Source organism: Capsicum annuum, chromosome 8 (genome assembly GCF_002878395.1).
Source record: "Capsicum annuum cultivar UCD-10X-F1 chromosome 8, UCD10Xv1.1, whole genome shotgun sequence".
NCBI lineage: Eukaryota > Viridiplantae > Streptophyta > Magnoliopsida > Solanales > Solanaceae > Capsicum > Capsicum annuum.
In genome coordinates this window covers 852757-867580 of record NC_061118.1, presented here as the reverse complement: position 1 = coordinate 867580, position 14824 = coordinate 852757, and the positions used below count along the sequence as shown (strand labels likewise).

General features: G+C 35.0%; 1 protein-coding gene across 1 annotated transcript; it reads right to left on the bottom strand.

Moving 5' to 3' along the window:
* Nucleotides 1-1629: 1629 nt before the first annotated feature.
* Nucleotides 1630-13101, bottom strand: LOC107838743. Its single transcript, XM_016681928.2, has 6 exons — nt 11872-13101; nt 6433-6488; nt 6112-6342; nt 4066-4357; nt 3621-3820; nt 1630-2381 (listed from the first exon to the last, which is right to left on the bottom strand). Exons 1-6 carry the CDS (start codon nt 12949-12951, stop codon nt 2228-2230), a joined length of 2013 nt encoding a protein of 670 aa, XP_016537414.1. The 5' UTR covers nt 12952-13101; the 3' UTR covers nt 1630-2227.
* Between the last annotated feature and the right edge of the window lie 1723 nt (nt 13102-14824).

The following is a 14824-nucleotide window of genomic DNA, read 5'->3' as shown; positions in this document are numbered from 1 at the left end:
AAATTAGTCAAAAAGTCTAATAATTTTTCATTATTCTATCAATAGTTCAAATTAGTGGTTGAACAAATCAACAACTCTAATATTAAAAAATATATATATTTGATAATACTAATTAAATAGATTTTTTTTCTAGGTTTTAAGTATTAAAAATGTTTGACTTGAAGTCTATATAGTAAAAATAATACATTGTTTTTGAAATATTTGTCAAATATAAATTATTGCTCTAAATATTATTGAGATAAGTGCTTTTTAAATTGATTATTTTTTCGAAAAGTACTAGTGAGTTAGTGGGTAGGAGTTCGTCTGTAATAGTAGGGACGAGTGCTTTTGTTTGTATCTACGCCTGTAGTTGTTTGTTCGTGGTGTCTTTAATTTCAAATAGATGATTTATAGTATTACCGTGCGAGTGTCTTGTTTTCTGTATTATATAGTAGTGTGTCTCTCATTTTTATTGTGTGCTTTTATGTTTTTCGTTTGTTTGTCCTGGGTCAGGGGTCTATCAGAAACAGTCTGTCTCTATCATTTGAGGTAGCTGTATGAACTGCGTATACTTTACGCTCCCCAAACTCCACTTTGTGGGAATACACTGGATATGTTGTCGTTGTTGTTGTTGTACTGGTGGGTATGAGAAGCGGCAGAAGAAGAACTGAAAAAACGTGATCAGACAGACAGGACACGACGCACATGTAGATAACCAAAGAAACGAACTTAGATAAGTGGTTATGTCGGTCGAGAATTAGGGTAGAATGTTGAAACGTAGTCGACACGTCAATCCAGTTTCCTTTATCAGCATTGTTATTATTACTTTTTTACCATCTTATTCTTTCGTTTTATGTCATATGTTGTTTCCTCCGATTCCGTTATTCTATCATATGTTGTTACGGTTGTTTCCTTCTTTATTTTTAGTACGACTCTTTACTACTGTATTTTCTTTTCATACTAATTTTTTTATAGCTTTACGTAAGCGAAGAGTTTATCGAAAATAATCTCTTTTATCTTCAAAAGATAGATGTATTATTAAGTATTAATTTTATAGAAATATTTTTCGTATTATTAGGTGAACTTGGTTGAATTATGTTGCTCATTTGAACCTAATTTTACAAGTGACAACTATATGTAAGGTAATGACAAATAAATAAAAAAGATACAATTGAAAATAATTACTATCATTTTAGAAATTCAACACTAAAGTTAATAATTTCTTGTAATTGTGTCCATAACAATAAAGAAGTATGCATAATATTAAAGAGGAAAAATTAATTTACCTTTATTAAATAGATATAACTTTAATAAATTGTACCTTATATTATATTTATTGTTTTCTTTTAGTGGAAACGATAGTTAAAATGAGACGGAGGGAATATCATTTATTTATTAGTTTGATTTGATATAAGCCAAGGTAAGTTTTTATTATCATTTTACCTTAATATTTGTCGTATTTTTCATTTACACACTCTTTAAAAAAAAAAATTGGAAAGCGGCATGTATCCTTTTTTTTGTGTGTAGAAAGAGGGCAACTTCATGAGCCGCTAATAATAAATCGTAAAGGTTCACAGCAAGTATAATGACAAAAGGAAGGTTAAGCATCCAATTCGACAACGAACGCTAAATAAAAGAGGCAAATCCATGTTGGATTCTTCAAAAAGATACTATTTTTGGACGATCCGACATGCACACATCTATATATTTGAAGAGTCCGAACAACATATATTACACATCAACATAGCTCATCGACCACTTATTATCGATTGTGAATCGCGTATAATGCTCGTTATCGATTGTGAATCCAAATTTTCACCGTGTTGGGAGTCGAACTCTCACCAGCAAGGTGAAAATTCGAGTAGCCAACCAATCGAGCTACTGAGATCCCCGAGTTATGTAGTTAGGAGAAAAAATAACTCATTACAAACTTACAATCCATTAACAAGTTCACTATACACAAATTTTTTCAACTATACTACTAAGTGAACAATCAACAATTCCCATACTTTGTGAGATATTGAGGAAAAAAAGGGGCAGCCCGGTGCACTAAAGCTTCCGCTATGCACAGGGTTCGGGGAAGGGCTCCACCACGAAGGTGTATTGTACGCAGCCTTATCTTGCATTGCTGCCCGAGGCTGTTTCCAACGCTTGAACCCGTGACCTTCTGATCATATGACTGCAACTTTACCGGTTACTCCGAGGCTCCCCTTCAGATATTGAGAGATTAATACTAAAACAAATTTGATTAAGCATTTAGAGACCAATCAAAACTTGAATAAACAACATTAACAGGTCCACCATCACCCATAAGATGTGTTAAAAGACCTGCTTTAGTTGCATCTAAGTAACCTGTAATCCACTTTAATAGTTCCTTTTCTTGTCCAAAATCACCACTGTACCTGCAAGTTAGACAATTCGCTTCAGGAAGTTCCACATTGAGGGTATCAAAGTCGACCGACTCTATTCCTAGGACTCGAACATAAGACCTCTGGTTCAAAACGTGAAGTAAAAACACAAAGAAGCCAACAAGGATTCAACATTTATGTAATATATGGATAGATAAATTTTCCTTCAGTCGAGGGTCTATCAGAAACAGCCTCTCTACCTCTGAGGTAGGGGTAAGGTTGCGTATAATCTACCCTCCCCATACTTCACTTTGTGTATACTGGATATGTTGTTGTCGTTCTAAACAACTAGATAATTTAACTATATATAAACAGTGTAAGTTTCCGCAGAATGGATACTTACCACCCCACCACGCCCGTTGGTGGTTAAAAAGGCACATATTTTTTCTTGAATCTTAGGGATGAAGCTTACCACTTGATCATTTACTATATATATATATATGGATAGATAAGTTTCCCTTGAGTCGAGGGTCCATCGGAAACAACTTCTCTACCTCTGAGGTAGGGGTAAGGTTTACGTATACTATACCTTCCCCGGACTTCACTTTGTGTACTGGATATGTTGTCGTTGTGTAAGTTTCCGCTGAATGGATACTTACCACCTCACCCCAACCGTTGGTGGTTAAAAGGGTATGTATATTTTCTTGAATCTTAGGGATGAAGCTTACCACTTGATCATTTACAATATATATATATATATATATGGATAGATAAGTTTCCCTTGAGTCGAGGGTCTATCGGAAACAACCTCTCTACCACTGAGGTAGGGGTAAAGTCTGCGTAGACTCTACCTTCCCCGGACTACACTTTGTGTACTGAATATGTTGTCGTTGTGTAACTTTCCAGTGAATGGATACTTACCACCACACCACACTCGTTGGTGGTTAAAAGAAGTAAAAACACGAAGAAGCCAACGGGTATTCAACATTTACTCTATATATACATGTGGATAGATAAATTTCCCTTGAGTCGAGGGTCTATCAAAAACAGCCTCTCTACCTCTAAGGTAGGTGTAAGGTCGTCTGCGTACAATCTACCCTCCCCTAACTCACTTTGTGTATACTGGATATGTTGTTGTCGTTGTAAACAACTAGATAATTTAACCATATATAAGCCGCGTAAGTTTTCGCTGAATGGATACTTACCACCCGACCCCAACCGTTGGTGGTTAAAAGGGAATGTATATTTCGTGAATCGTAAGGCTGAAAAAGAAAGGTATGAAAAGAAGTTTACCACTTGATCATTCGACTAAGGTAGACAGTTCTCTTAGCCAAATCCACTTGCATTGCGTCGTCCCTCTGGAAATACTCTCTTGCAGCATGTCTTAGTTCAGACTCAACGCTTTTAGGTGTGAAAAATCTTACTGCTGGACTTGATCTTGTTGCGTTGCACAGTCCAAAATGGATCAACGGATTAACTTTCTGTAATGCAATCTGCACATGGAAAGTATGTTGATACGAAATTAGAAAGATTTTCCATCGGAGAGTTAAATAGTATGAAGTTCCTAAACTTTAGTATTTGTGTTTCAAGCGAAATATTACAGTACTGGTTTTCACTCACAGATCTTCAACTTTCGTGTAGTATTTTCATAGTGAAGTTCATGTCCCTAACATAACGAACTCTGACAGTTTTCTTTTGACTTCAACGTCAAAATATAAGACAGGAGAGGGGTATTTACCTCCAGGCGCCTATCTCCGCTAGGGAAGGGTTTCATCAGCGCAAATGGAGCTCTTCGGTTGCTTCCTAATATGCCGTCTTTTATACCTGATAGGGAATAGGAATAACCACCTACTATGTACTGGAACTCGGAGAAAAATGCTCTCCTATCGATCATGCCTCCAGGATGACCAACCCTGATCACCGCATGAATGGCCATAGCGTTATACAAATTCAGAAAGAAGGCTAACTTCTCGTCTGCTGAAAGCGTTAGAATGTTCACCCTGTGGAGATCCTGAACCAAATTTGTATATCTGCACTTATAAGACAACAGAAAGTTTAGATATCATACAATCCGACTATGTTATATAAAGGTCATCGGAAATGCAATCTGAAACCTACTAACTAAACGAGATGAATTAACTTTTCTTTCAGGCTGGTCAAGGCATGAAGTTGTCAAAAGATACTCGCAAACTATTATCCATAGCAAATTGACCGTGAATGAAGAGTTGATATTCATCACGATGCAAAACTGACTAATAAGGTTATATCGAAGGTACAAACTCACTTATAACAACGTTTGAGAAGTAATAACTAATATAATCTAGCAGATGATTTCACCTCCTCTGACATTGAACCAGTATTCTATTTAAAGATACGGGGTCTTGCTGATAACGTTCTTCTAATACAAGTTTCAGTAAGGAACTATCCTCGGGATGGAGGACTTGTGAATGTGCTGAAACTAAGTAGTAAGAAGGGCCATGTATACTTCTACGTTCAAAGTTCCCGTCAGCATAGGGCCATTGGCTTCTTTTTTAAAAAAAAGTTGCCGATAAATAGATTTAGCATCTTTAGTGACTGTCAAGTTCTCCATTATGCTGACTGATCCTTTGGCGTGACGTGTCTATACTAGAAGCAAGGTGGGAGTAAGCAGCTCACCCGTGCTGGCAGGTGCGATCAACAGCTAAAATCCTAAGACAAGCTTTTCAATTCTTATAAAGAAGGTGGAGCACCTGGCTGAGAGAACAATTAAATGCTTTACACGGTGAACTAGAGATGAACCAGGGTGATTCTAAGGTTTGGCGATAAGCTATTATTAGCTGATGGAAGGCTTGGGCTTCAGAATTTTCGAGAAATGGGATGCTGCAGTCATCTTTCAGCCGATGATATCAGTATAAACATATTGTGGATGAAACTAGTCCACACAATATTACGAGGAGAAAAGATTTCCACGAGGTTGAGATTCCATCTCATTGCCCACAGTGTGGAAGGAAACATTTGAAGCTAAGGCACCTAGGTATATCTCTGGTTGAATGAACGCGATTAGAAATTGTTCTTCCACCTCTTTCCGGTGTGATCCTTTGGCATCCATACTGATGTGGTACTCAGATGACTTTAGTTATATGTTGCAGCTAATGTCATTTACACTATACTCGGTACTACGATATTCACACTAAAGTTTCTGTCTGCGCTTTCTCAAGCCAAGTATGCAAGAAGTTCTGCAATTTCTATATTGTATAAAGATTCGATATGGAGCATTGCAGTAAACTTGTTTTGACAATACGCTAAGGTTGAAACTTGAGCCGAGGGTCTATCGGAAACAGCCTCTCTACCTACACAGGGTAGGGTAAGTCTGTGTACACACCGCCCTCCCCAGACCCCACTTGTGGGATTGCGCTAGGAATATGTTGTTGTTGTTGTTGCTAACGGTGAAACTTGAAATAGGCTTCTCAGATCAGAAATATGAAAAATTTCCTAACCGGATAATGTTACAAAAAATTCAGCTCTTGGTCGAAGTACTATTTACTCATCGGAGAAACCACTTCCTCCTCTAAAATAGCTTCTTATAATCTTTCCCTGGGAACTGTATAACAATAATATACAGAGAGGCAAAGTAACGACGATCAAGACAATTGGCTTCCGAAGGTCAAAAATCCTGTTGTCAAAATCGTGGACAAGAAGAATAACATATGTCCGATTCAACCAAGGGATTATAAGAAGGCTAACGAAATACAAGTCACTTAACAGTTTCCGACCAAAAAACAAAGGATAAAAAGTATGTAGGTACCTGCGAAATTCTTCGCTGTTGCTGATGCCTACATAATCAAGATGATGCCGATCATCAGAGGCGTAAGACTCAAGTACAGCAGACATTATTTTACCAAGCCTTTGGCCTAACACAGCAGCATCCTTAGGTTCATTGTCATTTGTTGATCCTCGAAAGTTATAGCATTTGGGAATGAAAGGCTCGTGTTCAAGGAATCTATAGAAGTGTTTTCCGTCTTCAAATTCATTTTCTCTGGAATAAAAAGTAGCGTAAAGATTGTTGTCGATAGAATCAAATCTACACCGATGAACAGCAGTAGTTAAATCCTTTTCAAGTTCTTACCCGAAGACATGGTGAATAAAATGCCTCCTCGACAGGTTCTTCCCGATTTCCACAGCCTGTGTTAGATATCAGATAGTTATTACATCGAACTATAAGTCCATGTAGTATCACAGATAAATACGTTAATAAAAAAAGGCTCCCGGTGCACTAAAGCTCCTGCTATGCGCAGGGTCTGGGGAAGGGCCCCACCACAAGGGTGTATTGTACGCAGCCTTACCTTGCACTTTTGCCACAGGCTGTTTCCAAGGCTTTGAACCAGTGACCTCCTGGTCACATGACAGTAACTTTACCAGTTATTCCAAGGCTCCCCTTCGATGGATAAATATGCTAACGATTCTTAAAAGTCAATGACTTTCTGCTAATCGATGAAGCTAGTGCAAAAAGCTGGTAGCATTGCACGCGCACTTCTCAATCTCCTATATTATAAGCTTTTAGAATTCATTATGCATTGTGTCTCCTAGTCTTGCTATACTTACTTAAGCAATATGCTAGTCATTAATGATCGGCTTAATTAGCACCCTTTGGTTTGTGTCGCGAACACTTCCATTTTTAGCCTCTCATCTTCTCCACGAAAAAATATCCAGTTCATTTTTCACAGATAACGATATCGCGCACCACTGAGCTACCTCCTAACTTACTCAAATGGGAAGATATAACCTAAGAAAATTTGAACTTAGTTGCAATGTGACCTGAAGATCACGAGTTCAAGCGGTGGAAACAACCTCTTATAGAAAGATGAGTTAAGATTGCGTACATTAGATACTTGTGATCCGAACCTTTCCCGAATTCCACGCATAGTAGGAGCTTTAGTACATATGGTCTTATTGCATGTTCATAGTTAGCCAGGGAAAGTTTGTCACTTCTTTCTTTTTGGTAAGTAAAAGTTTGTCGCTTTTTAATGGGAAAAGGGGGAAATAAAAGGAAAAGAGGAAAAACTTTTTCTCCTCAGGACCCCAGTGAATAGCAGTGGAATCAGGATTTTTATTGACGGGTTTAAAAATAAACATTCGGACTAACCGAAAGAAGTTCAATATCTATTATATATACATTAAAAATATTTTTGATCATGTAAAAACAGTATGAAAATATTACTATAATTTTACGTCGAAGGGGGTTCGGATGAACTCCTGGATCAAAGGTGGTTCCGCCACCGCAAGTGAATAGATTGAATTTGAATAAATAACATAATTGCCTGCCAGGCAAGACTGCATACAATAAACTAACCCCTTTCCTAAACCTCGCACGTAACGCATGTTTTAGTACGTCAAGTTGTCTAGCAATATTAATATTATAACTTTCAAACACGTGGGAGAAAAAGGCCAATTTACACATCTATGATTATGACTAAGCATAAAGTGTCCAATTTTCTAAATAACTTGTCAAATTCACCTAAGAAACATAATGACTTTGATTAATTAATTAAAAGTAAAAAAAACATAAAATAATGTTCAAAATTAAGTGATTGCACTAATTTCAAAAGCGTGTGGGGGTACATACTCATTAATCAGCACGAGATTGACGGGACCATTGGCATAACGGTACCTTTTCCAAGCTCAAACTTTGCCCAACTTATTCATTTGATTATGAAAAAGTTTGGTTTCGAGCTCTGAATATTATATTCGTCAAAAATATAAAGGAGAAATTTGATCTACTAAAACTCTGATATGCACAAGATTTGAGAAAGAGCTTCACTCGGGGTCTGGTTTCGAGCTCTGAATATTATATTAGTAAAAAAAATAATGGAGCAATTTGGTGTACTAAAGCTTCCGCTATGCACAAGGTTCGAGGAAGAGTTTCACCGTAAGGGTGTATTATACGGGGTACTAAAGCTTCCGCCATGCACGAAGTTCGAGGAAGAGTTTCACCATAAGGATGTATTATACGGTGTACTAAAGCTTCCGCTATGCACGAAGGCTCGAGGAAGAGCTTCACCGTAAGGGTGTATTATACGGTGTACTAAAGCTTCTGCTATGCACGAAGACTTGAGGAAGAGTTTCACCATAAGGATGTATTATACGCAACCTTACCTTGCATTTCTGCGAGAGACTGTTTTCAAAGCTTGAACTCGTGACCTCCTAATCACATGGTAACAATTTTGTCAGTTGCTTGAAGGCTCCCCTTCAAATATTATATTCATAATAAGTCTTAATTTAAATATATCCTATAGTTCTTTATTATGATGTTTGGTATTCGTATTGAAAGCTGATTAATCTGGATTTGCGCATAGCAGACACGTTGTTATGATCATATTGCGAGTTACGGAACTTGATCGAGTTCCACATCACTTAAATGCGGAGTTGATGGTCTTGGGCTCTCCTGCCTTAAAAGGTAGCTTTTGGAGTATGGTTCTTCTAAGGTTGTATCAATGATATCAGCATACCACCTATGTTACTCCGACTCTTCAATAATTTCAATGGGTGCGTGTCGGATTTGTCAAAACTAACGTATTTTGAAGAATCCGACACGGGTACGACATCAAAGTGAAGAGTACATGCAACTTAGCTCACCACACTATGTGCCCAGTGAAGCTGTAAGGGATGATGGATGTGGAGTGTGGTGATTTGTTATGATCCTATTACAAAGTACGTCCTACGGGATTAACGGGAGCTGATGTGGAACTTATATAGTCTTCGACTTTGCTATCTTAATAGTTAATTTTTCGGATGCGGTTCTCCTAAATTGTATCACTCATATCTAGGGTAACACTCCCAAATTATATTTACAAATACATACAAAAATATTCAATACTTAAAAAATGTCTATCGAAAATACATCATCCTTCCCAAATTTCACTTTACACTACATTTTTTTTCTCTCGTTCAAAATATTTGACCCCTATGTTGCTCGGACTCTTCAAGCATGTCGACGGATATATGTCATATCCTTCAAAAATAGTACAATTTTGAAAGATTTGACACGAGTGCAACAACATATTTGAAGAATCCGAGCAACTTAGTTTTAACCCATATATAGTTTTGTTTCAATTAACTATTTACACTTCAATTTATTAATATTTGTTGTATATTTATTGACACGTTATTGTATGATATATTTTATTATGTCATAAAACGTTGTTTGGCACCACTATTCAACTACATTTAGAGATCCAAATAACTATATTTCTTTGATAATATAATTTTTTATAAATAATTTATAGTTTTTTATTATAAAAATTCTTATTCGTGGATACGTGTTACCAAACATATTCAATACTTTAAAATTATATATGAGTTGACCTTTGCACATCGTACCATCTTATGCCTTTTTGGCTAAGTGAAAAATAATTTTAAAATATATACTTATAATACTATAATAAGTTAGTAATATAATAAGGTGGATATAAATTTATATTAATGTACATTAACACAAAGTAAGACTTTTCAAAAATTAAAAATATTAAAAAATTAACGTTCATTTTCATGCTTGCGTCTCTTGTTACGATTATAACTAGAATAATAATACAAGTAGTTATGAACGTTGGGTGTTTATAAATTATAATTTATTTTATATAAATGAATCGTTTCAAATATGTATATTTTTATTTTTTGAGATTCAATTACTTAAATTATATTGATATTTTAAAATATACTCCGTTCTTAACATGTAAACTGAATCACTAATAGAATAATTTGGTGTATTAAAACTTCTATTATGCATGAAATCTGCGAAACGAAAACTTATTGTACGTAACCTTACCTGTATTTCTGAAATCAGATGTTTCTACAACTTGAACTAGTGAAGCTCCAAGTCACATCGTAATACAACTGTACCACAAACTCCCGCATCTCCCCTTCCTATAATTACTATATATAATAATTTTGGATTAAATTTGATTTTTGAACGATTGAATTTAGTACTCCTTTATAAAATCAAATTATATGAAATTTCATCGTCTTTTTTTTAATAATCGTTGTGTTTGGATCAGTTGTTGCGCATCTCGACTAAATTCACCAGATATCTGTCACCTCCTACCAGCAACAGATATCGCGTAATTCTGTCCACCGAAGTTAAGACAAATGAAAAGAATTTTAATTAATATGAATTTTGATCTTCATTTTAAACCATACTTTCTCATTATATCAATAACTTATCGTACTTTTTCTACCATCCTAAATATCTAACCGTTAATCTTTAAATATTAAATCAATCTAATCAAATCTACATTAAAAAATTAGTCACGCTAACTCCCAAAACGAAATGTGACAACTAATTCGAGCCGAAATATCAAAGAATCAATCTACTTCTTTTTTACTTGTCACGGTTTTCTTTTTTTAGAATCAAATTATATGAATTTTAACCGTCATATTAAGTCAATCTAATCAAATCTACATTAAAAAATCAGTCATCCTTACTCTCCAGAAGCAAAACGTCACAACTATTTTCGATATCGAATGTCAAGAAAAGCATATTTAACATTGAAAAATTAGTCACGCCGACTCTCCAAAAGCGAAACGTCACAACTATTTTTGAGACAAAATGTAAAAGAAGCATATTTAATATTGGAAAATTAGTGAAGCTAACTCCCCAAAAACGGAATGTGACAACTATTTCGAAGACGAAATGTCAAAGAAGCATGTTTAACATTCAAAAATCAGTGACGCCGACTCTCCAAAAGCGAAACGTCACAACTATTTTCAAGACGAAATGTCAAAGAAGCATATTTAACATTGAAAAATTAGTGACGCTGACTCCCCAGAAGCAAAACGTGACAACTATTTTCAAGACGAAATGTCCAAGAAGTATATTTAACATTAAAAAATTAGTCACGCCGACTCTAAAAGTGAAACTTCACAACTATTTTTGAGACGTAATGTCAAAGAAGCATATTTAACATTGAAAAATTAATCACCCTAACTTCCCAGAAGTGAAACGTCACAATTATTTTCGATACCGAATGTCAAGAAAAGCATATTTAACATTAAAAAATTAGTCACGCTGACTCTCCAAAAGCGAAACGTCACAACTATTTTAGAGACGAAATGTCAAAGAAGCATATTTAACATTGAAAAATTAGCGAAGCTAACTTCCCAGAAACGGAATGTGATAACTATTTTCAAGACGATATGTTAAAGAAGCATATTTAACATTCAAAAATTAGTGACGCCGACTCTCCAAAAGCGAAATGTCACAACTATTTTCAAGACGAAATGTCAAAAAAGCATATTTAACATTAAAAAATTAGCCACGCTGACTCTCTAGAAACGAAACGTGACAACTATTTTGAATACGAAATGTCAAAGACATGTATTTTCGAAACGTAATGTCAAAGAAGCATATTTAACATTGGAAAATAAGTGAACTCTTCAGAAGTGAAACGTGATAATTATTTTCAAAACGAAATGTTAAAGAAGCATATGTAACATTAAAAAATTAGCCATGCTGATTTCTAGAAACGAAACGTGACAACTATTTTGAATACGAAGTGTAAACGAAGCATACCTTTTTTCTACCACAATCCAAATGATGAATCAAAATCTCCACAAGCTCACCGCCGGCAAAGCAATTTTTCACTATCTTCATCCTCATTATCCTATCTTGTATCGGAAGCTTCTGCCTCAGTATCTTCACAATTTCAATCAGCTCTTCGTCGTTCCGGTTCGCATCATCGTAATCGAAGCCGTAAACCGGCGGCGCCGGAGCATCGTCGGGGCATTTTCCGGCCAGCATTTCCTCCAGTTTACGCTCGAGCAACCCGCTGTTTCGCAGCGAGTTGAGAGCTACTAAACCTCCAATCACTTTCTCATTCAGAAATATGACCGGTACATCTGAACCACCAGTCCTGGAAATCAGTTCGTTTTCTCTTTCGGGATACACATCGATGTTGATCTCCACGTAATTCAAATTTTCTTTGCGTAGAAAGGACCGAACCGCAGTGCAGTCCCTGCAGTTCGACCTCGAGAAGAAGCTCACCCTCCCAAACAGCTGCTTCTTCTTCTTCTCAACAACGATCACCTTCGTACCGGAGAGGTTGATCTCCGTGACATGTTGTACTGTCTTTTCCTCCTCTTCGAACAGCGATTTAATTGCCGATGATAAGCTGTTGCTCTTCTCGCGGAAGAACTTTCCGATATCCGGCATGTCGAAATTGTTGCTCTCCGGCATGGATTTAGACCGGAGAAATGATGCTCCGGCGGGTGGCTCCGGTTGTGGTAACAAGGTATGTGGCTTGATTATACCTAATAAAACGTTGCCGTTTTTCTCTGCGTGAATATCGGAATTCAAATTGTTTTTTTCTATATTTATGGAATTTGAAACGTTGTTAGATTTTCCATTTTCGAGAAAACAATTTCCTTTTTCGTCGGAAATAATATCAGTTTCTTCGGCTTCAGCTTCGACTTCGGATTTTCTATTTTCAATGCAATTTCCTTTTTTGTTACTGTCTCCTTCGCCTTCGACTTTAGATTTTTCATTTTCAATAAAATTTCCTTTTTCGTTATCATTTTTTTCATCGAAAATCATAGCTTCTTCGACTTTAGCTTTGATTGTTTTGGATAAATTGATAGAATCCATTTTTTCCATCGAGGTGGGATGATGATTTTGGAAGGAGAAAAAATGTGAAGAAGTTGAGAGGGGAGATGCTATTTATAGAAAAATAGTGAAGTTTAAGAAATGCTACTTTGAATTGAAATGGTAAAAATGTAGCATGACTAATGACTACTATTACTAGGAAGAAGTCAAGAGAGAAGATATACCTCTTTCCATCCAGAGAATTTGAATTTTAACTTTTATCTTATGTAACTTAAAATAAAATTAGTATATTTTTAATATCGAATTATTCATTCAATAGAAAAAAAAAAAAAAAAAAAGAAATTAGGATTTGGCATCTCTATCTCATGTGAACGTGTTTTGAGCGAATTTTTTAAATTTATGATTTTTGATATGCAATCGTAATATTTGAATGATTAGAAAATCATGTTACTGGTGGTAAGTGGATAACGATAACAACATATTTAGTGTAATTCACAAGTAAAGCGTGGAATAGTGGTAAGATGTACGTATATATTAAGCACCTTTACGGGGTAGCAATTTTGTTTCTAATATAATCGATAGTAAAAATATACCCAATGTAACATGCAATTGAAACGTGGAGAGGATAAAGCGAACCTTATCATTACTTTTATGGAGTAGAGAGGAAGTAATGGAGTAGAGATGGTTTTCGCTAGAACTCGATTTAAAAAGATGTAATCAAAGCAAACTTAAAAAGGAAAATGATAACATCACGATAACAAGAGGAAGTAATAAGTAATAGCGAAAATTGAAGAGTAAGATATTGCGTGGATGTTAAGTAATATTATACTAGATACGCAGAAGACACGACTGATTTTCGCCTCCTCCACATAAAACCGTGACAACACTCAGCTATTTATTTATCCTTTTTTCATAATTTTCGACCTTCACACTTTCATATTCAAGTTCATATCACTAGTAAGACGAATGTGTCACGTCTTGTCTAATCACCTCTTTTATATTTTGTTTCCACCTACTTCTACCGTTCCAAAAACTCGTCATAGACAGTCTCTTAATTAAGTAATAGTGAAAATTGAAGAGTAAGATATTACGTAGATGTTAAGTAATAGTACTAGATACGAAGAAGACAAGACTGATCCCTTAAAAATGCGACAACACTCAACTATTTATTTATCCTTCTATCATAACTTTCGACCTTCACACTTTCCTGTTCAAGTTCATATCATTAGTAAGACGAAGATGTATATTTTGTTTTTGTCTACTTCTATCTTTTCTAAAACTCGTTATAGCCAACCTCTTAATTAAAACGTTAGTGGAATTAAAATATATATAAAAAAGAAAAGAAAAAGATAATTCAATAACAATTTACTTATCTATGCAATATAATCAATTAAAAGAGTTATTAGAGTTTTGAATTAGTCAAGAATTTTTATTAACCATGTCAACAAAAAGAATTAGTCACATTTCTTTATATCAACATATATGACGTACACGTTCAAAGTATTTAAAATACTATATGCATTTTGAAATAAAGTTACTATATAAAAACAGAAATTAACGACAGATAATTTTAATTGCTAAATAAAATTTCATAGCTAATTCTTTTTCTTAATGCATTACCGGTGATTATTTAAAAAAAAAAAATGAATTATTTGGCGATAAATTTCATAGTTGATTGTTTGTTTTACACTTTTATTGAGTATAAATATGTAATAAGGTATAATTATTTTAATATACGATAATTATATTAACTTAAATGGAAAATTATTATCTTTCAATTATTTAGCAATTGTTTTTTTTCTTAGTGAGTGATATGTAAATTTGCTTTTAATGGGATTGTTTGTTTTGCACTTTTACTAAGTCTAAATATTCAAGGGTACCATAATCATATAACATAAGTTGGTTGCCTAACATTATCATTATT

Excerpts from the sequence above, each read along its gene's own strand:
- LOC107838743 (XM_016681928.2), bottom strand. The coding sequence starts at position 12,951 with ATGGAAAAAATGGATTCTATCAATTTATCCAAAACAATCAAAGCTAAA. Across the intron at positions 3,821-4,065 it reads GCGGAGATAGGCGCCTGGAG|ATTGCATTACAGAAAGTTAA; the intron begins GTAAATACCCCT and ends TTCCATGTGCAG. Across the intron at positions 2,382-3,620 it reads CTTAGTCGAATGATCAAGTG|GTACAGTGGTGATTTTGGAC; the intron begins GTAAACTTCTTT and ends TCTAACTTGCAG.